At 41.1% G+C, this 22193-nt stretch overlaps 1 protein-coding gene across 1 annotated transcript; it reads left to right on the plus strand.

Moving 5' to 3' along the window:
* Positions 1 to 8738: 8738 nt before the first annotated feature.
* On the plus strand, positions 8739 to 20494 carry LOC143619475 (UDP-galactose/UDP-glucose transporter 3-like). The gene is made up of 7 exons (XM_077091403.1): positions 8739 to 8901; positions 9588 to 9685; positions 19310 to 19440; positions 19533 to 19563; positions 19655 to 19758; positions 19841 to 19962; positions 20043 to 20494. The coding sequence occupies exons 1-7, from the start codon at positions 8798 to 8800 to the stop codon at positions 20443 to 20445; spliced, it is 993 nt and encodes a 330-aa protein (XP_076947518.1). The 5' UTR covers positions 8739 to 8797; the 3' UTR covers positions 20446 to 20494.
* Positions 20495 to 22193: the final 1699 nt, after the last annotated feature.

Genomic DNA, 22193 nt, shown 5'->3' on the forward strand with positions numbered 1-22193 from the left:
TCATGTCTGGATCTTCAGGATCTAAAGATACTTCTTTTACATCTCGCTCCCGAGCTTCCAGCACGTCCCTAGGATGTTGCTGTAATTGCTATGCTACCGTTTGTTTAGCTGTCGGCTTCATTGATGAAGAATAATAATTCTTGGCTTCCACTTTGTCACCATCTATCCTTGCTACTCCCCAAGGAGTTGGTAGTTTGATGCACTGATGGTAAGTAGAGGCTACGGCCTTCATTCCATGTATCCAAGGCCTGCCAAGAATAACATTGCAACAAGAAAGACTGTCAATAACACAAAACTTTTGGTAAGAGTTTAACCCTTCGATGTATATTGGGAGTTTGATGTCCCCCAATGTTTTCTTAGTTTCACCACTGACACCCACTAGCACCGACGTTCTCGGGATGATTTCTGAGTCCGGGATGTTCATTTTCTGTAGTACGTCATGCTGGATGATATTGACCGAGCTTCCACCATCGACTAGGATCTTGCGCACATAATGGTTAGCAATAAATAAAGTTATAATAAAACCGTCGTGGTGAGGATCCTGGATGCTTGTCTTATCTTCTTCATCAAAGAAGATTCTTTTGTCAGTCGTCAAAGTAGTGGATATGACTGGTCGTTCTCCGTTCTCCAACTTTGTTTCTTTGGCGTGTCTTTTTGCTGAGGAGAAGGAAGTACCGCATATATCTGAGCCACCGGAGATGAAGTTGATTACTTGTACGTCTGGTGCGGGCGGAGTTGCTTTCTGTGGTATATCTTCAGGATCCTGGATCCTAGACTTTTCTCTTCCCAAGAGCTCTTTGAAATGACCCTTGCTTAGGAGGTATCCAATTTCCCTCCTTAAACCAATACAACCTTCTGTCTGATGGCCAAAGTCTTCATGGAATGCATACCACTTGGACTTGTCTTTGAAGGATGTTGTTTTCTCATTTTTTCGAGGCCACCTTGCTTTCTCTCCAAGATCCTTCATGGCACAAATCAAACCATGGGTATCAACAGAGAAGCAATACTCGGAAATACTTGGGTAGTCCTCATCATCTTCTCCTTCTTCAACTGCCCGAACATTTTGATTGTTGAATTTGGAGTACGGCTTTGATTCGTTGTTCCTGAATGAGGATCCTTGTTTCTGGTTAGGTGACTCTTGTTTCGTTGGATCTCCTAACCGTTCTTGGATCTTCTTGTCATCTTCTAGCCTTATAAATCTGAGTGCCCTGTTTCTGACTTCATCTAAAGTCCTGCATGGGGTCATCACAAGATCGTAATAAAATGGGGATCCCCTTTGAAGTCCCATATTGAGTGCTTCAACAGTCGTAGCCATATCAAGACTAGGGATCTCTACGGCCTCCCTGCCAAACCTTGTAACAAAATCCCTAAGGGATTCATTATAAGGTTGGACAACTCTATACAAATCACTAGTTAACTTCTTAAATTTCCTACTACAAGAAAATTGGCTGTTGAACAAGTTAACTAAATGTGAAAAAGAAGTAACAGAAAAGGGAGGAAGACTTAGCAGGCATTTTAATGCAGATCCTGTTAGTGTGGATCCGAAACCCTTGCATAGACAAGCCTCCTTGAGCTTTTCGGGAATTGGATTGATTTCCATTCTCTCCCTGTATTGAGCCACATGCTATTCGGGGTCAATTGTTCCATCATACACCTTCATATTGGGGGTCTGAAATCGTTTTGGTACTTCAGCATCACAAATAGGTGGAGCGAATCTGGACAACTTGTGGCTTCCTTATGGTATTTCAGGAATCGGACGGACTATTCCTGGCACGCTGGATATCATATCCTTAAGCTTCTGAAGTTCCTTAGCCATAACCTGGTTGATACCTGTATCCTGCATAGAGCCAAGGTTAGTGTCTATGGATATATGATTATACATGTTACCTCTCGGTTGATTGAACGTTGGCATCCCAGAAGTGTAGCCAAGGTAAGAAGCATCTTCCATGGTAGCTGGTCCACCAGAGGCAATGGTTAGCATGGGGATGATGTCTCCTTCATGGACTTCCAAAGACTTCTGATGTTGAAGTCCCGAGGATCCTTGATTCTGGAAGAAGGATCCTTGAAGTTGGGAGTTGAAGGATCCTTGGTGATAAATCCCAGAGGATCCTGGCTGAAGGAATGAGGATCCTTGAGTTTGCTGACCCATGGATCCTTGTTGAGGGATAGATGATCCTTGTTGAGGGAACGAGGATCCTTGAGTTTGCTGACCCATTGACCCCTATTGAAGGATAGATGATCCTTGCTGGAAAATCGAGGATCCCTGAGCGTGCTGACCCATAGATCCTGGTTGAAGGATAAATGATCATTGCTGGAAGATGGAGGATCCTTGAGTCTATTGAGCCACAGATCCTGGAGTAGTGAAATCTAAAATCCTTGGCATCAAAGGAGTCTCATCCTCCAGTGGCCTCTTTCTTTTCTTGAGATCTTCAATTTCACGAAGGATCTTCTGGTTAGTCTTATTCTGCTGCTCCATGTATGCTTTAACCTGTGAAAACATAGCAGAAACATCATTGTTAGAGTTAACCACCAATGTGGCAGCAGTGGTCTTTGAGCTCTGAAAGACTGGAATTTGTGTCTTGTTTCCAGCAGCAGCAGCCTGTGATGCTCCCGTGATTGGAGGAGGCATCGGCGGCACAGTCTTTGGTGAGAGAGAAACCGAGGATGGCATGCTTGATGAAGCAAAGGTTGATTGAGAGGCCATTGATGGTGATATGGGTATGAAAGGTTGAATATTGATATGGTATTTTCTGGATTATAGAACCAATTGCCCCATGGTGGGCGCCAAATTGTTTGGGACAAAAATCACTCAAGGATAATGTATCCAAATTCGTAATTGTGAGGCCTAGTGCTATGATTATAATATTGAATGTGTAATTGAAATCTTGGTGAACACAATGATTTGATCACGAGGGAAAAAGCCCTTAACCAAAATAGTCTTACTTCAGTCAAAACTTATCAAGGTAATCTTTGGTAAAATAACTTCAGTCAAGGATTAATAAGATAATATTTGGTTGAATTACTTTAGTCAATGATCAACAAGGTAACCTTTGGTCGATAAGTATATGATTATCGTGGTCTCCGGCACAAAAAACCCCCGGACGGTGAAAACTATCACTGTCGATTATATTGATAATAAAAGGTGGTTACAAGTGTTGTGGAGTATATTATCGAGATTACAAAGTAAACTAGTGTGTAGAGAGAATGTTTTCTTCTGCTCTAGTGTGTGTATTCGTACATGTGTTTAACCTAGCTGATCATATCTTCATTATATACAAGAAAAGAATAACAAATATTCCTAATTTAAGCCGCCAATCAAGTCATTCCTTAATTGTGATTGTTTCCTTCATTATCCACGCGGTATATTAATTAGATTGCGAGATTATATCTTTGACTTGGTCATTAGCCGTTATACCTGCCAAAAATATCAACATAACAAAGGAAAATCGTTAATAAGCAATAAGTATTGAGGATCACTGATCCTGACGTAGCTTTGGAACTCTTCAGAAGGATAATTGATCCAGACACGTCAATATCTTCTTGACTGCAAGTTAGTTGATAGACTGAGTCTTCTAACCGTTATACCTGCTAAATATAAGACTACACATGAGAAAAACCGTTAATAAATAATAAGTACTGTGGATCCTTGATCCTGACAGGATCTGCAACATATTCTAAGGATAATTGATCCATATTATATGCCAGGATAACATATCCACAGTGTCAAATTTCCATGCACTAACAGACGTCTAGACAGCTTTTAATTTGTGGTTGTTAATCTACATACCCTAATAACTCATCACTTGGTCAATGTCTAAGTTACAGATCTCACTAAGGCTTGAGCTATTACAAACCTAGGAGAAGAGGGATAATTCAATACTAATGACAAAATAGCTCAACTTACAAACTTAACCTAGCCGACAATGGAAAACCGCGCGTGGTCTTGCAACGACTAACCCGATTAACTAACTGGCAAGAAAAGCTGACACCTAAGGTCTTGGTCCAACTCTAAGGTGGTGAACTCACTGACTTTAATGATCCTAGAAACACAAACCCTAATGGTATGCCTACCATAATCAATCAACACACAAAGTATTAACCGAAACATGCAATTAGCGCCTACACGAAACTAATTCATGCAATAATCAACCACATGGGGCACATGCAACCTGAGATACATCTATGGGTAAACACGGAATAATATCACAAAATATGAAATTTACAATAGATAAACAATCAACCACTTGTTAAGCACCCTACACTAGTTAATTTAAACTGTTAAACATCAAAACTAGGCGATTCAAACAAGTTTACCCAATCATAATGAACGAACAGCAGATAATAATCATAATTAAGCTCAAAGTATCCATTACAAACTCATTGAAACTTGTTTCAAAGTCTAAAACTCAAAAACGAACTCACAAACGTTAAAACAAGTAAAACCGACAACCGGTTGATGAAACTCCGATCCGAAAGCTCCTCCTCTTCAGTTCTTCGTCCCTCAGGCTTCTTTGGTGGCTGGAATCAAGTATATTTCCTTCATAGGGTTTTAAACTCCTTAAATAGATCATTAAACTTGATAAACAAGTCAAACTAGGTTATACTCGGTCCAACCAGGCCCACTAAAGGACAAAACAGTCGGGCTTATGAATTCTGGGCATTTTTGAGAAACTAAGGCACCGCGTCGCGCGACCTTAGATTCCCACCTTGGTCGTGTGGTGCGGCTAAGGCCTTTTTCGTCCGTTTCTTCGTTTTCCAGCTCGTTAAAACTCGTATACGCGTTCCGTCTTTGATACAATCTTCGTTTCTTCTTCTTAGAACTCGTTTCCATGAACTTCAACCATGGTACCTACATCAATCAACAATATGTAACGTTACACATGAAACAATGGATAACCGTTAAAAGTTAAACGTAAAACAAGCGCAACAATGGGGTAAAAAGCTATGTATTTTGCAGCACATCACCTTATTATAGGCCTGTAACCGAACCGAACAGGCACATACAAGGATATGTTTGTGTTTATTTGTTTAAAATTAAAAGAACATGAACACATGCATGGACAATTAATCGAACAAATATTTGTCTTCATCTTCATTCGTTTAAAAGTGTAAACAACTGTAAACGAACACTGAGAAACATAAATTAACTCATATAAGTGAACACACGCGAACAAATATGAAAGTTATGTTTCATAAAAAAACAAATCCAAAGTGGTTATTTAATTAATAAAAGACAATGCGCATAAACGAACATAAATGAACGTATTTCTAATGAACAACCATAAACGAAGGTTCACAGACATAAATGAACGAACGAAGCAGGAGTTCATGTTCGCTCTTGTAGTGAAACGAACATAGACAAACTTCCCTCGATTAGGAGATAAACTGCTTTGGCATGCGCAGTCATTTTTAAATCATAAAATGCAGCAGCATAGATGCCAAAATAAGGTAGATAAAACACCAAGGAAATCGGGTAATGATAATTCTACTTTAAGGTTGCAAAGGGTTTGTTTGAGATAAAGAATAACCTCACACCAAGCATAACTTTAAATATCATTTATGGCTTATAAAATACATGGATAATTTATTTGGGAAGAGTTTATGTATTTTGAATATTTTGAATCAGTTAAATCTCTAAATGAATTCGTGTAATATTTTAATGTAATGGCTACATACGGGTGAAATAGTTTGCTATTATGTAGCAATTTGTATGGAATTAACGATCATTATTTTTTGTTTATGAAATTCATTTTCTACTTTGGCTATTTGCTAAGAGAATGAGTTGATTATCCCTTTGTGGATCTTAGATGACTTGGTTTCATATTGATGCAAACATCATACATTTGATTGACAACTTTGACATTTGGTAAAATTTCAAAATCAAGAAAATTGACACCTAATGGAAAAAAAATCAAGAAATTTATTTCTTTAGTCTAATGTTATTGAATATGCAAATTGACATAGCTTAAGATTCAACATTGATAAACATGTGCATCAAAGTTGAGAAATGACACTAATAGTGATCTTAAAAATATATTACGGCCTAAATTAAAAAAATAGGTTACGACATATTTTATTAGTTGTAAGATGGCATTTTGGGTATTTAGGTATTCACTATAACTATTGTTGGTAATAGTTTTATATTATTTAATTTTTTTAAACGATCATAGTTTAAATTTGTTTAAAATTAAAATAGTTTTACATTTTAGTTTTATTTATATGTTATTATGTAACGCACGGTTCCCTAAACGGTCAAATTTCATCAAATTTTACTAGTATCTATTTATCGGTCACACGGCTCCCTAAACGGAAAATGAAAAGTTAGGATGGTTTAACAAACTTTACATCAATGCCAAGAGTAATCCAAAGAGTGGTACAAATGACGTCGATTCTTGCAAGTTGGGAAATGAACGATATGTTGCCAAACATAAGCACTTATTTCCCTACAACCACAAGTTCGGGAGAAATTGTTCGACGGTGTTCGAAGTGGCATCCAGTGCTGAAAGAGGTTGAGTCAGTGAAGAGGACAAAAACGTCCGAAAGCAGAGAGTTTAGCACGGGTGATTCGTATGTCCGTTATAACGCCGATATTAATATGGATTTTAGCGATGACGATCCTGTTGAATCGGAATGCTCGATTTGGAGGGACAAGGAAAAGGGAACATGATCGCCTACAAACACAATCGACGACTCGAGATTTGTTGTTATAAAGGATGAGTTTGCAAAGTTTTCTGAGTTGTAAATTGAGAAGATGAAAATGAAACAAGAAATAAGCGAAGAGGCAGTCGAGATCAAACGAGAAAAAATCCATTTAAATGAGTTTGAGTAGAGGGACCAGGCGGAGCGGAAAGATTTCGATCTCCTAACGAGATATACGAAATATGGGCAAAAAAATATAAGTTATTTATGTTTAGGTTTTATTATCTAGCTTTATAGTTTGTAATTTGTATTTTTTTTTTATTAATGTAATCGTTTCCACCTTTTAAATATATGCATTTTAATTTATTTTATAAATATTATATAAAAATATATTTTAAATATATACACTGTATTAAATAAAAATTAAAACTACAAAATGAAAAATGATGGGGAATGATCTATACCAGTAGTTTAAGGATGAAGTTGAATGATGTAGGAAAAACTAACGTGATGCAAACGTGACGAATGAAAAGAAATAACTTAAATAAGTCATACCTCTTAACCTAAGGTAACGTTTGGTATGCAGGAATGACACAGGGGGTGAAATGAGTCATTGTTAGGGAATGAAAAAATTGGTATTTGGTTGACCAATAAAATGAAATCAACCATTATACATGGAATGTTATTCTCTCAAAACCATTCTTTCCTACTTTTTTTTCATTTATTTCTTTGTCACCGTACTCTCTGAACACCACCACCTAACCACCCCCACCCCCACCCCCACCACCTAACTGTAGCCATCACCAACACCACTTGACAGCCACGACCACCACCATTGCCACCGCCACCTGCCCACCAACGTCGTCGTCGCCACCGCCACCGCCACCGCCACTATTACCGCCATTACTACAATCGTCATAACCACCTGATTACCACCGATGTCACCGACTCCACCACCACCGTCACCATTGCAAATTTATTTTGGTTATTTTATTTTGTTTTTATGACACATGTATTTTTATTAATTCTATATAATTCACACTTTTTTTTCTACCAAACAACATAAATTAGTAATTCAATAGATAACCACACAAGATAAGAAAATAGTAATGATATATTTCATTCCTTTTCCATTTCATTACATCTAATCAAACATAACCTACCAATCTTAAAAACAAAAACCAAAACTACAAAATAAAAAAAAATTAATAAAACAAATAGTAACTTTTTACATTAAAGAAAACAAAAATATGTTTTCCTTAATAAGTAATTTTTTCTCTTGAACGGCTAATAAATATTTCCTGGCTACCCGGGTAATTCATATGCCTGTAATTACAGACAGACCTGAGTAGCTCAAGTCTACCATCTTCATTTTCAAAGAAAACTTGTCGTCTGAAGGTCTGATGATTCGAATTTGAAACATTAGAGTCTGTATACTTTATGCTAAATATCAGGTAAGCTAAAGTTCGGGCCATCGAAGAGCATTTGATATTCAAAGTTAAAAAAATAAATTTAATATAATATTTTCCAATATAAAAATGAATGGAATTACTGCTATTATTACAAAATATCTTCAATTCTTGACGAGTAAATTACGCTTAAATAACGTCACATGCGGTTCCCTCAGCCAATAACATCACTTCTGTAAGTCAACAATTCAATCAGAGTGTTCCACGTGGACAAACCACGTAGCTTCTATGACATGTTCACACCGTTTAAGTTTTCAGTCATCTCATAGCATCCATTATTATTATTATTATTATTTCAATCTCTCATCATCATCATCTATATCTCACCAATAGCAATGCTATGGTAGGGTCTGAGAAGGGTAAGATATAGACAGCCTTACCTCTATTCCATAGGGATAGAAAGGCTGCTTCAGGTGAGACCCCCGGCTCGATAGTAGTTTTGAATCAAGCCTTGGACATAAGACACATAACACTCAATCATCGGGATACCGGCTGATTGGTGCATGTGCCCTTGTCTTTCGGCTATCAACGCCACCACATGATGCCTGATTAACCTTCCGCCACTTTTAACGTTATTTTCACGTGATTAGTAAAATAACGTCAAAATTAGTGCAATTTTACTTTTGCCCTCAAACAAACCAGTTACAAGATAAGTGCTATTTTCGCCGGATCTGAACACTCGGGCGCTGATGGAAACACACGGCGTCAGTTTCCGTCGTGTTCTGGAGCTCACATTTTGCGTAGCCGGTATTTGGTCCGCTTATATCTATCAAGGCGTTCTTCAGGAGACTGTGTAAGCAACAGTTTTTGCTTTTATCTATTCATTTCATGTGTTGTACGTAGTTTATTTGAAAATGTGTCAGACAGTGGAATTAATTGTTAATGACTATTTATAAGTTAGGTTTAATGAATTTGTGGCTGATTTTTAGGTTATTATGCAATTGGTACTTTAATTGAATTGGTAATGCGTTAGGTTTCGCTCTAATTGGTATAGGTAAATTATGCTAGCTATGCATACTCTGAATTAAGATTACAATTGACTGGTGTGAGTGAAGCTATATTGAAAGACATAAGTTTTTTTTAGGTTATTACAGCATTTTGCAGCTCAAACTTTGGGGTTTTTAGGTTAGAATAATAGGCCATCTCTTTGAAAGCAAGTTTAGATAACCTAAGATGAAAATGTGAAGCTCTGAAATTAGTTAGGTCAGAACTTGATAACTTGTTCCATGACCTCTTGACGCTTTCTTTTAAGTGGCGCTGATAATGAGATTTTTAATGATAGTCGAGACTCGAGCGGTCTCCTAGTCCATTGCACCCTTAACTCATTTATTATGATGTCCAACAAAGAAAGTGCTATTCCGAGCTTGCTTTCTATTGCCGATTACAATGAGAATTTCTTTGACGTCTCTTTAATTACTTTGTTGAGCTTGTTACGGTACTTAACCGGCTATTATTAATGTTATAATAATTGAATCTCAGGTCTACTAAACGATTCGGCCCTGACAAGGAGAGGTTTGAACATCTGGCATTTTTGAACTTGGCACAAAGTTCTGTTTGTTTGATATGGTCATTTATAAGTAAGTATTTCTTGTGTGTGTGTATGTATGTATATATATATATATATATATATATATATATATATATATATGGTAAGGATCCTAAGAGAACCCTTTGCAAATTGAGAACTTTGAGAACCATTTTGGACCACTAAAAACACCTTTAAAAAAATATTTAAAAAAATTATAAAACAAAAAATAACAAAAATTTTAAAAAAGTAAAAAAACCAAAATTCTTATATTTCATTCTGGTTTTATTAAAAAAAATTAAAAAATAAAAAAAAAATGTTGTATTATACACATATGTATAGTTTTATTTAATCTTTAGTTACGTAATATACACATATGTACATGAAGAGGTAGGTCCCAGCAGAGCCCAGTTGGACCCACAGATTCACCTTGAAAAGGGACGTCTGCGCAGTTCAACCCGCAAGACTCCTTAACGGACGTCTGCGCGGTTGAACCCGCAAGACTAAACTAAAGGAACGTCTCCGCAGAAACCAACTGGATCAGCAGGACCCACCACGCTCAGAGACGTGACGTCCTCACGTGCGGTACGCAAGCTGTTCCCGCAGGAAACGCCTACCAATGGTTTTCAGGTACTCCGCCTGTTCCCGCAGTTACGGATACCGGCCATCAGGGAAGGCCACCCGCGCAGCATGGCTACACGCACAAGGCTTAACTCTCATAATAATTCAGCAGTCACCTGAAGAAGGAATGAGCAAGCCGGGAACATTCCCGCACAAAGGCGGGAGGGGGAATACTCCCGCCCAAATGAGCCAGTCCGTATGATACTGAGGATCTTTTACTGTACCTGACGAGGTATGGGCAAAAGATCTGTCCAAAGATACGACAGCTCATTGACAACAGTATGGCGAGCAGCATGCTCCTGTACTGTATGTCACTATTAGCCGCTACCTACTCACCAAGTCCTGACATACCACGTGCCTAGCCTGTAGTTGGTGAAAAAGGAATAGTACACAGCAGGTCTGGTCACTATCAGCCGCTGCCTACTCACCAACTACCAGCATGGCACGTGCGTAGGCCACTGTTGGTTGAACATGAATACTATTCAGCAGGCCACACCTCCTTGGAAACCTACCTTGGGCTATAAATACCCCAAATGGTATGATCATCTCATCTTAACATATCTTATCATATTATACCTGATATCTGCTCTAGCAATCTCTTAATATACATTTATATCTAAAGAGCAATCTAGTCTGATTCTCACGCCGGAGGGTGGTCACAAGGAGGAACCCCCCCCCCCTTCTCAGTGACGAGCTCACGGTGTCTGTTTTGCAGGTTATCAGAAGAACCATCTTCTCCGGGTCTAACCCCTCGTGGGAAACATCTATCTAACCCCCAGGTTACCCGTAATCTGCCCGGGGTCCGGTTAGTGTTTCTTCATTGGCGCCATCCGTGCATAAAGCTAGAACATTTTTCTCCAGTTTTTTAAAACTTCTAAGATGGTTAAAGAAACTCCGGTAACCACAACCTCAGCTACTGGGGGGAATACCGGCAACACAGTTTTTACAAACACTACCCCGGCTACCCAAGCCGGGGCAAGTGAAGTAAATTTTACGAACACTACCCCAGTTACCCAAGCTGGGGCAAGTGCAGTAAATAATCGCTCACTGGGAATCACCGATACCCAGTTAGAGAAACGAACAAGACTCCCCCGCCAAACACTCGATGAGGTTAAGGCATGGGCGGAGGCACGTCAAAAGGAATTCCAAGCTGAGTTGGACGAACGCTTACGTTCCGTCCAACAGGCTGACGAATTTGGAAGCACTCGCCAACAGCTCAACATGAGCAGTGAGTGCGAATCCTCGGACGATGATCAGGAGGAATCCGACACCGACGCAAACCCTCGCCTTAGGGCGAAAGGGAAGCGTAAGGAAACGGACTTCCAAACGAGAAGGAATTTCGGAGAAACCTTCAAACAAAGAAACGTGGGGGGAAGCCCACGTGACTTCTCCAAAACCTTCAGACCAACTGCTGCAAACACGGGAACATCCAAGTTTGCAAGGGACATTGCGGAAGCAATCGCCCCAAAAAGTACCAAGCAGATGCCCAACATCGGCACCTATGATGGTATATCCGACCCAGATGATCACCTGAACAGATTCATAGCGGGGGCAACCGTCAGCAACTGGACGGAACCCACGTGGTGTTATATGTTCCAGATGACACTGGTTGGAGCGGCCAGAGCGTGGTTTGACCGTTTACCGGTCCACCACATCTATGATTGGGCGGACTTCCAACACAAGTTCAGCCAACACTTCAGTCAACAGAGGAAGTATATTGAAGAACAGTGGACGATCCTCAACTGCGTTAGAGATAAGGATGAACCTTTACTAGACTTCATCACTCGCTTTAACTCAAAAAAACTGAGTCTGGGGGTTATAAGCGAAGACCTTGTTCGCGCCGCTTTCATCCAGGGCGCCGAATACCCAGAACTTATCCGCACGTTGACGGGCAAAGACGGCATGCCACCCACATGGGATTCCATCATGACGGCAGCCAAGCGCTTTGCCGAAACGGAGAAGCAATTGGGTGAGAATCTGCCCCAGACTACAAACTTCTACACGCAGAGGACTAGAGAAAACAGCGTCCAGTCCGCCTGGCAAAACAAAAGGAGGAAGCCAAGCATATGGCAGTCAAGGGTAAACTTTGACACCTCATCCAGCTCTCGCTCCCTATTAGGCGGAAAGGATAATACACACCCATCAGGCCAACACACAAGGTGGACGCCCCTCACCAAAAGCGTCACGGAGATATTTGCCACTGAGAAACTCCCATGGCCAAAAGCTCCAAAGGTCCGACAACGACCTGACGCGGACCAGAGCAAATACTGTGACTTCCACGACACAAAGGGTCACACCACTGAGAAGTGTTCAGCTCTGAGGAATATTATCGAAACATTCGTCAAGGAAGGCAAACTTACACACCTGGTGGCATCAATCAGGAATAGAGGGCAGAATGACAGCCGATACAAAAGCAACGGACGAAAGCCCGTTGACATCAGCATTCACATGGTTCGTGGTAACATCAGAGGAAGAAAAAGACAGACGACAGAACCATGCGCATGGAAAGAAGCTGAGGTGCGCTTCCCGCGAGTGCCAGGAGGACCCAGCAAAGAAGGCCCTATCGTCATCAAAAGCCAGCTGGGGCACTACATCACTTCCCGCACTCTTGTTGACAACGGTGCCTCGTCAACAGTTATGTACAGGCAGTTCTTCGACAAGTTAGATGATGAAGACAAGGAACGCTTGGAAACGGTCTACGCCTCGATGGAAGGGTTCGACGGCAGCACAAACACCCCCCTGGGCATCCTATCTTTCCCCGTCACTCTCACAGACGGAAAACTCTCCCGCACAGAGGATGTGGACTTTGTCGTAATGAGGAAGCCACACCACACGTACGACATTCTCTTCGGGAGAGACGGGATGGCAAGATTCAACGCCGTAGTATCTTCAGTCCACGGCATGATGGGATGGCCAACAGCTGAGGGCGTGGCGATGGTCACCGGTATTCCCCAGGTATGCATCGCATCTGTCTCATCAACACCCAAACCAAAGATGGCTAAACCCACCATCACCGAACCAGAAGAATGGGCTTTTAATGGAAAATACCCCGACCAGGCGGTTACCATTGGCCCAACAATAACTGATCCTACGCGCACATTACTCAAACGCTTACTACAAAAAAACGCTGACATCTTCGCATGGAAACCAGCAGACATGACTGGTGTACCTCGAAGTAAAGCAGAGCATAAGCTCAAGTGTGACCAGGCTTTTACGCCGGTCATACAAAAGCGTAGAGTAATGGGGGCGGAACAAGCTAACGCGTGTAGAACCCAAGTCAAGGAACTCCTTGACGCGGGCATCGTACGCGTTAGAAGATATCAAACTTGGGTTGCAAATCCCGTTATGGTACCGAAGTCTAACAAGCAATGGCGCATGTGCATAGATTTCAAAGACTTGAACAAAGCATGCCCCAAAGATTGTTACCCGTTACCCGAAATTGATCTTAAGGTAGATTCGTTATCACCGTTTCGCCTTAAATGCTTCCTTGATGCGTATAAAGGATACCACCAAATCCACATGGCCGTTGACGATCAGGACAAAACCGCATTTCGGACGCCCGATGGCACATTCTGTTATCAAATGATGCCATTCGGACTTAAGAATGCCGGGTCCACATACCAGCGCCTGATGGACAAAGAGTTTCATGCCCAAATTGGGAGAAACTTGGAAGTATACATGGATGACCTGGTCATTAAAAGCCTTAACCCAGAAGCGATGTTGAAACACATCGAAGAAACATTCAACACACTAAGAAGGATAAACATGAAGCTCAACCCGAGCAAGTGTTCCTTTGGGATGGAAGAAGGGAAGTTCTTAGGAGTCATCGTTACAAAAGATGGCTTCAGAGCGAACCCTGAAAAGGTCGAAGCCATTATTAAAATGGAATCACCTACCACCATCAAACAAGCTCAGACACTGAACGGACGCCTAGTTGCACTTAACCGCTTCTTGGCAAATCATGCGGACAGGTCGTTCCCATTCGTGTCGACGCTGAGAAACTGTCTAAAGAAAACGCACTTCCGCTGGACACCAGAAGCGGAAGCAGCTTTTCAGGAAATTCGGTCACGTTTGATCGAACTCCCAACGCTCACAGCACCAGAAGCGGGAGAGGAATTAATCCTATACCTCTCCGCCACAGATAGAGCAACCGGGGCCGTCCTGTTAGTCGAGCGAAAAGGCATCCAGATGCCAATCTACTATGTTAGCCGTCTCCTAACATACGTCGAAACTCGGTACTCTACCCTGGAAAAATTAGTCTTAGCACTTGTACAGGCTTCACGCAGGCTAAGACGATATTTCCAAGGTCACCCAATTACTATTCTCACCAACTTCAAACTTGCAAACGTTTTAGGCAAACCCGAACTTTCGGGACGCCTAGCCAAATGGGCAATAGAATTGGGAGAATACGCGATAAAATACAAGCCAAGGCCAGCTATAAAAGGCCAGGTCTTGGCCGACTTTATTGCTGAAGTCCCCGCATCGCTGGAGAAAGAGTGCCAGGACGAGGCTCAACCCTCTCCAGCACTAGACATCGATGAAGTCTGGCGACTTTACACTGATAGAGCGGCCAGCAGCGAGGGCTCAGGCGCAGGGTTAAAACTTACCAACCCAGCAGGCCAAGAATACACTTATGCTATTCGACTAGACTTTCCAAGTACGAATAAAGAAGCTGAGTATGAAGCATTCTTGGCCGGGTTGAGGATTGCGCGAAAAATGGGAGTAAAGAACTTGGAAGCCCATGTGGATTCCATGTTAGTTGCCAATCAGATAAACGGGACGTACACGGCCGTAAACGACACAATGGCGCTGTACCTCGCTCAAGCAAAAACCCTCATGCGCGATTTTAATGATTGTAAAGTCATACACGTCAAGCGTAGCGAAAACAAATCTGCGGATGCGTTAAGCAAGCTTGCGTCATTAGCTTTCACTCACTTGGGAAAAGACATCCGCATTGAACTGCTTGGAGCACCATCAGTCCCGCACAAGGAAGTCTGTGTCATCCAAACCGGCACAGAAACGTGGATGACACCAATAGTAAATTACCTTGCGGCGGGCATACTACCAGAGTCAAAAACAAAGGCAAGAAAACTACGCTGTAAAGCACTGAACTATCAACTCATCGATGACATCCTTTACAGACGTAACTTTCTTGGCCCCCTCCTCAGATGCGTCGACGACCAAGATGCCAACTACCTCCTAAGGGAAGTACACGAAGGCATCTGTGGGATACATGCAGGTCCACGCGCAGTTGTAGCTAAGCTAAACAACGCGGGATACTTTTGGCCGGGGATGCATACGGATGCGCTGGCGTACATCAGAAAATGCAGGTCTTGTCAACTCTACGCACCCAACACGCATCGCCCAAAGAATGAACTTGTTCCAGTCACCTCTGCATGGCCATTTCAGAAGTGGGCCATCGACGTGACTGGCCCATTTCCCACAGCAGCAGGGAACGTCCAGTTTCTAGTGGTCGCCATCGACTACTTCACCAAGTGGATATAAGCAAAACCCTTAGCCCAAACGACCGCAAAACATATCAAGAAATTCATTTGGGAATTTATCATTTGTCGTTTCGGGCTCCCACAGAATTTGGTGAGCGATAACGGCACCAACTTTGCTGACAAGAAGCTACAACAGTGGCTTAAAGAACTTCAAATCACCCACACCTTTACCTCGGTGGCGCACCCGCAGGGTAATGGTGAGGTGGAAAGAGCAAATAGGAGCATCGTCGACGGCATAAAGAGAAGACTATTGAAACACAGATCCGGCTGGGTGGACGAAGTTCCACACGTACTTTGGGCACACAGAACGATGAAAAAGGCAAGTACGGGTGAAACCCCGTTCAGCCTCACTTATGGCACTGAAGCCATGGTCCCGGTCGAAATTGGTTTACCCTCACCAAGAGTCATGATTCAACCAGAGGACAATAATGCGGAAAGACGGTTAGACCTCATGCTAACCGAGGAACGCAGAGACTTAGCCGCAATGCGTGAAGAGAACTACAAACGACAAATGCAAAAGTACTACAACACGCGGGTAAAACTCTGCAACTTCAATGAAGGAGACTACATATTGCGTAACAACGAGGCTTCAAACCAAGATCGCCCAGGAAAGCTGACTCCTGTCTGGGAAGGTCCGTACGTTATCAAACAAGTGCTGGGAAAGGGCGCATACCGGCTCGAAAGGCTCGATGGCACTCCCGTCCCAAGAACATGGAACGGAGCTCAATTACGCAAGTGTTACATGTAGATCAATTCCAAATTTGTAAAAGGCCCAGAGCCACTTTTAATGGAAATGATTCTCTTTAGAACATTGACGCTGATGATTTTATACTTGTAAACTTTCCACACGGATATGCCGGTCTTCACCGCATAATTACGAGGAAAGTCGTTGCGTGGGGAAGGCGGTAAAACCCGCATAAACCCAAAAAACGGCAAACCTTCACGCAGGTCAGTTGAAGGGGAAAAGTTCAGTCATCCCACTAAATGAAAATGCCGGTCTATCTGCATGAATCATGATAAAGGAAACTGAACACTAACCTATTGACAACCGCGCGTCGAACGGTTAAATTATTCAAAACAGAGAATCTCAACAAAAGGATGAGGAAAACCTACACGCAGGTCAGGTATTGGTAAAGTTTAGCCATCCTACTAAGTTCAAGTGACGGTCCTACCCGCACAATCACGAAAGGAAGCAAAACTTCACACCTATTCTGTCACGTTCAAAGGTTAACTTATCCAAAGCACTGGGAAAATTGCTAAAATAAACTAAAATATGCATGCGCAATTCATATAACGTTTATAACGCAAGTCTCAAAGATTCAAAAGTAAGCGGGAATATACCCCTTACCTTGGCAACCAAGTAACTATAAGACGGGTGCGGGTACAGTGTCAAGGCAAAACCCTTCACATACTTAGCACCCGCAGGGAATTGAAGCCAAAAATACCTCGGCAACCAAGTAACTATAAGACGGGTGCGGGTACAGTGTTAAGGCAAAACCCTTCACATACCTAGCACCTGCAGGGAATTGACGCCAGGAATACCTCGGCAACCAAGTAACTACAAGACGGGTGCGGGTACAGTGTTAAGGCAAAACCCTTCACATATCTAGCACATGCAGGGAATTGACGCTAGGAATACCTTGGGAGTAAAGTAACTATAAGACGGTTGCGGGTACAGTGTCAAGGCGAAACCCTTCACATACCTAGCACTCCGCAGGGAAATGAAACCAAGAAGGATCTTCTGGGCCATGCTTGCGCACACGGGAATAACATCCCCGCATAGCGGGAACGTCGAGAACTAGATTGTTTGAAACTTCAAGATGGAATTGGTGGTTTTAACATAATTGATCACTATGTTCAAAACTACCAAAACCTCATGGAGAATCTACACAAAAGGTACTCAACGCTCCTGACTTGCGAGGAGGTTACAGACCTACCCGCATCATACCCAAAGATCAAGCAGAACAGTGGGAAATTCTGCGTGACATTAGGACTTCCGTGGGAAGAATCCCCATGGAAAACCTTAAAACTAAACCCTTTTCAAAAACCCTTTGCTTAAGTCCAAAAGTTCACCTCACTTTATTAAACATTCATGAGAAGAACATTGGACTGGAGGGACTTGAAGAGGTAGGTCCCAGCAGAGCCCAGTTGGACCCACAGATTCACCTTGAAAAGGGACGTCTGCGCAGTTCAACCCGCAAGACTCCTTAACGGACGTCTGCGCGGTTGAACCCGCAAGACTAAACTAAAGGAACGTCTGCGCAAAAACCAACTGGATCAGCAGGACCCACCACGCTCAGAGACGTGACGTCCTCACGTGCGGTACGCAAGCTGTTCCCGCAGGAAACGCCTACCAATGGTTTTCAGGTACTCCGCCTGTTCCCGCAGTTACGGATACCGGACATCAGGGAAGGCCACCCGCGCAGCATGGCTACACGCACAAGGCTTAACTCTCATAATAATTCAGCAGTCACCTGAAGAAGGAATGAGCAAGCCGGGAACATTCCCGCACAAAGGCGGGAGGGGAAATACTCCCGCCCAAATGAGCCAGTCCGTATGATACTGAGGATCTTTTACTGTACCTGACGAGGTATGGGCAAAAGATCTGTCCAAAGATACGACAGCTCATTGACAACAGTATGGCGAGCAGCATGCTCCTGTACTGTATGTCACTATTAGCCGCTACCTACTCACCAACTCCTGACATACCACGTGCCTAGCCTGTAGTTGGTGAAAAAGGAATAGTACACAGCAGGTCTGGTCACTATCAGCCGCTGCCTACTCACCAACTACCAGCATGGCACGTGCGTAGGCCACTGTTGGTTGAACATGAATACTATTCAGCAGGCCACACCTCCTTGGAAACCTACCTTGGGCTATAAATACCCCAAATGGTATGATCATCTCATCTTAACATATCTTATCATATTATACCTGATATCTGCTCTAGCAATCTCTTAATATACATTTATATCTAAAGAGCAATCTAGTCTGATTCTCACGCCGGAGGGTGGTCACAAGGAGGAACCCCCCCCCTTCTCAGTGACGAGCTCACGGTGTCTGTTTTGCAGGTTATCAGAAGAACCAACTTCTCCGGGTCTAACCCCTCGTGGGAAACATCTATCTAACCCCCAGGTTACCCGTAATCTGCCCGGGGTCCGGTTAGTGTTTCTTCAGTACAATATCATTTATCTTAAATTATACATATGTGACTGTGTGTATATAAAAACATGTAAATGTACATATATGTATTATTATACATATGTGTATATAATTTATCTAAACCGAGTTTTTTTTAATGAAACCGGGATGATAAAATAAGAATTTTGGTTTTTTTTACTTTTTTCATTTTTGTGTTTTTTTTATTTTATGATTTTTTTATTTTTGGGTTTTTTGTGGTTCAAAATGGTTCTCATAGTTCTCTCATGATCCTGATCCATATATATATATATATATATATATATATATATATATATATATATATATCCTTTTCCATCATCTAGGATTTCATTTATGAATATTTTTGTTGACATGTTTTGCTTGACGAACAGTGATTAAGCTGTGGCCCGGTAAGGGTACTGGTCGCGCTCCATGGTGGAGTTATTGGAGTGCTGGCATTACTAATACTATTGGTCCTGCTATGGGGATTGAAGCATTAAAATACATCAGTTATCCTGCTCAGGTATTTCAATATATTTTCAATCTAATTGCACAAAGTATAATGTTGTAAACAACTATGCACAAGTTAGGTTCTCATTTGTTTATCATTTACAGGTCCTTGTAAAATCTTCAAAAATGATTCCAGGTTAGTTCTGACTTTGTATTTTACCATTTATAGTGATGCTAACGTGGGAACTATTGTGTTTAAAATCTGTATTATTTCATTCTTATTGCAGTGATGCTAATGGGGACACTAGTTTATGGTATAAGATACACTTTCCCAGAATACATCTGCACTCTCCTTGTTGCTGGTGGGGTGTCTGCATTTGCACTTACAAAGGTAAACATATAATTTGACCGTAAAACATTATAGTCAAAGGGCTTGTTTGTGCGCGAATCTAAATTTTTTCCATTGTATCCAGTCTAGCTCAAAGGCAATAAGCAAGTTAGCTCATCCGAATGCTCCACTCGGATACGGTCTTTGTTTCCTAAATCTAGCATTTGACGGTTTCACAAATGCAACACAAGATTCAATCTCTGCAAGGTATTTGACTATAATTTGATCAATGATTGCTAACCTTTCCGTAACAGATCTCAGCAATCTAATTCCTCTGTATTATCTAGGTACCCAAAAACAGGCGCATGGGTTATAATGCTTGGGATGAATTTATGGGGTACAATTTACAACTTTGTGTTTATGTTCGGTTGGCCACAAGCGAGTGGTTACCAAGCGATTGAGTTCTGCAAGAACCACCCTGAAGCGGGATGGGATATACTGTACTACTGTTTGTGTGGTGCAATTGGTCAAAATTTCATATTTTTTACCATTAGCAGGTTTGGTTCTTTAACTAACACCACCATTACAACTACCAGGAAGTTTGTGAGTATTGTGGTGTCATCAGTGGTTAGTGGTAACGCATTATCTAGAAAGCAATGGGGTAGTGTGGCTATGGTGTTTAGTGGATTGTCATACCAGATTTACCTTAAATGGCAGAAAGCGCAAAAAAAGAAAAGGAAGACTGTTTGAGTTGTGAAGTGTGTTTTTATACACATAATGATGTTAACTATAATGTACTTTGATATAAGGAATGCTTAGTTTGAAAGGTGATCTTTATTTGAAACTTTTTGGAAACAGTTAATGATGAAATCAAAAACCATATATGAAAAAACTGTCCGACTGAAAAATGGTGAACTAGCTACAAGTTGATTTTGGTGATTTTTTAGTCTTGTCAAGTGTTAGTTTGGTTCTCCTAAACTAGTATTTATTAAACACTTAAACATGTTGATGAGTATGAAAATTACTAATATAGTATCTTTGATGACACTGATAAGTATTTTCTTGCATATGTTACTATCTAGTGCTAGAGAAATGTGTTCATTCTTAAGTTGTGGTGGTTTAAGTGTTGTATATTTAGAAGGAAAATTAGAAAGTGTGTGAAGTAGCTATTTTAATCGAAAAAAAAAAACTAATTATATTATCTAGCATATACAAATTAACTTTTGGTTTGATTTGATTTCGTTTTTCTTTCTATTAAAGATCAAGTTGAGGCACTCTCGTCTCTCCCAATTACAACTCACCCTACTACAGAAATGGTTTCGAAATAAAACTACTTCTATAAATGGGCATAAACTCTCATATGGGCTAAGGCCCATCACTATGGGGTTTATTAGGCTCATATTACAATATTACATGGACCCGTATGTAGGGCCGTAGGGGTGATCAAGAAAGGGTTCGAACTAAGGAACTGAACCCGTGTATCAGAACTGCCAAAGGGATTGTAGATTTGTAGGGTTGGTTCTCGGTTTCAGATCTTGTCCTAAACGATAGGGGTGTTTACGGTCTGGTTCGATAAGATTTTCTTTCCTAATCTCTCCAATTTGGGAGGATGAATATATGTTTAAGTTTTCTAGTATTTTCCCTTCTTTCCCCTCTTATTCGATCCTTAAAAAATCTTTGATATTTTAACATTTTCTTCTCATTTCCTTCCCCTCCCCTTGTAAATGAGACTCTGGAACACACCGCCGTTATGCATGCATACAAATTAAAATCCAAATATGTATTATAGTCACATATTGCTCTAATAAGAATTGAATATATCTAAAATGGAATATTTTTAAAAATAAAATATAAATAAATCTTATGGTCTGGTTTGGTTTTATACGGCCGGTTTTCGACGTACACCGTAAACTAAACCGTTCGTTACGGTTTGAGATTGTGTAAACCGACCGACCGATTGTTAATGGAAAAACCGACCGTGAAACCAAACCGATGACCGGTTTGGGCGGTTTCACGTTTTTGAACCGAACCGCGAACACCCCTACTAAACGAATATTAGTTTGGTTCGGATTATGAACCGCTAAATAATAAAATAACCGCTAAGAACTGTTTGTTCGTACTTTATAACAAAAAACCTAAATTTTGTAGGAGAAGAGAAGATCACGATATCTTAAAAAAAAGATCACATCACCATCCCTATATTTTCCAAATCACAACCTATCTTCACAATATGTCCCAAAAACTTAAATTTTGTAGGAGAAGAGAAGATCACGGTATCTTAAAAAACCTAAGACCACGATATCTTTAAAGAAAACTAAGATCACATCACCATCCCTATATTCAATTCCAAGTCACGGTGTATCTTCACAATTTGTGTTTCAAAGCTATTCATAGGTTCGTTGTTCCTTCATGTTATATTCAAGTATATTTTTATGAACTTTTGCTTCTTTAAATACATGTTTATGAGTTAATCTACTATCATGTTTGAGTCTTCACAT

This window comes from Bidens hawaiensis, unplaced genomic scaffold (assembly GCF_021521415.1).
Source record: "Bidens hawaiensis isolate Kalapana, Puna unplaced genomic scaffold, B.hawaiensis_p1.1 tig00000296_1, whole genome shotgun sequence".
In the NCBI taxonomy this organism is placed as follows: Eukaryota; Viridiplantae; Streptophyta; class Magnoliopsida; order Asterales; family Asteraceae; genus Bidens; species Bidens hawaiensis.

Coding starts and splice junctions, on each gene's coding strand:
- LOC143619475 (XM_077091403.1), top strand. CDS start 8,798: ATGGAAACACACGGCGTCAGTTTCCGTCGTGTTCTGGAGCTCACATTT. Junction 9,686..19,309: donor TTTGATATGGTCATTTATAA/GTAAGTATTTCT, acceptor CTTGACGAACAG/TGATTAAGCTGTGGCCCGGT. Junction 19,441..19,532: donor ACATCAGTTATCCTGCTCAG/GTATTTCAATAT, acceptor TATCATTTACAG/GTCCTTGTAAAATCTTCAAA.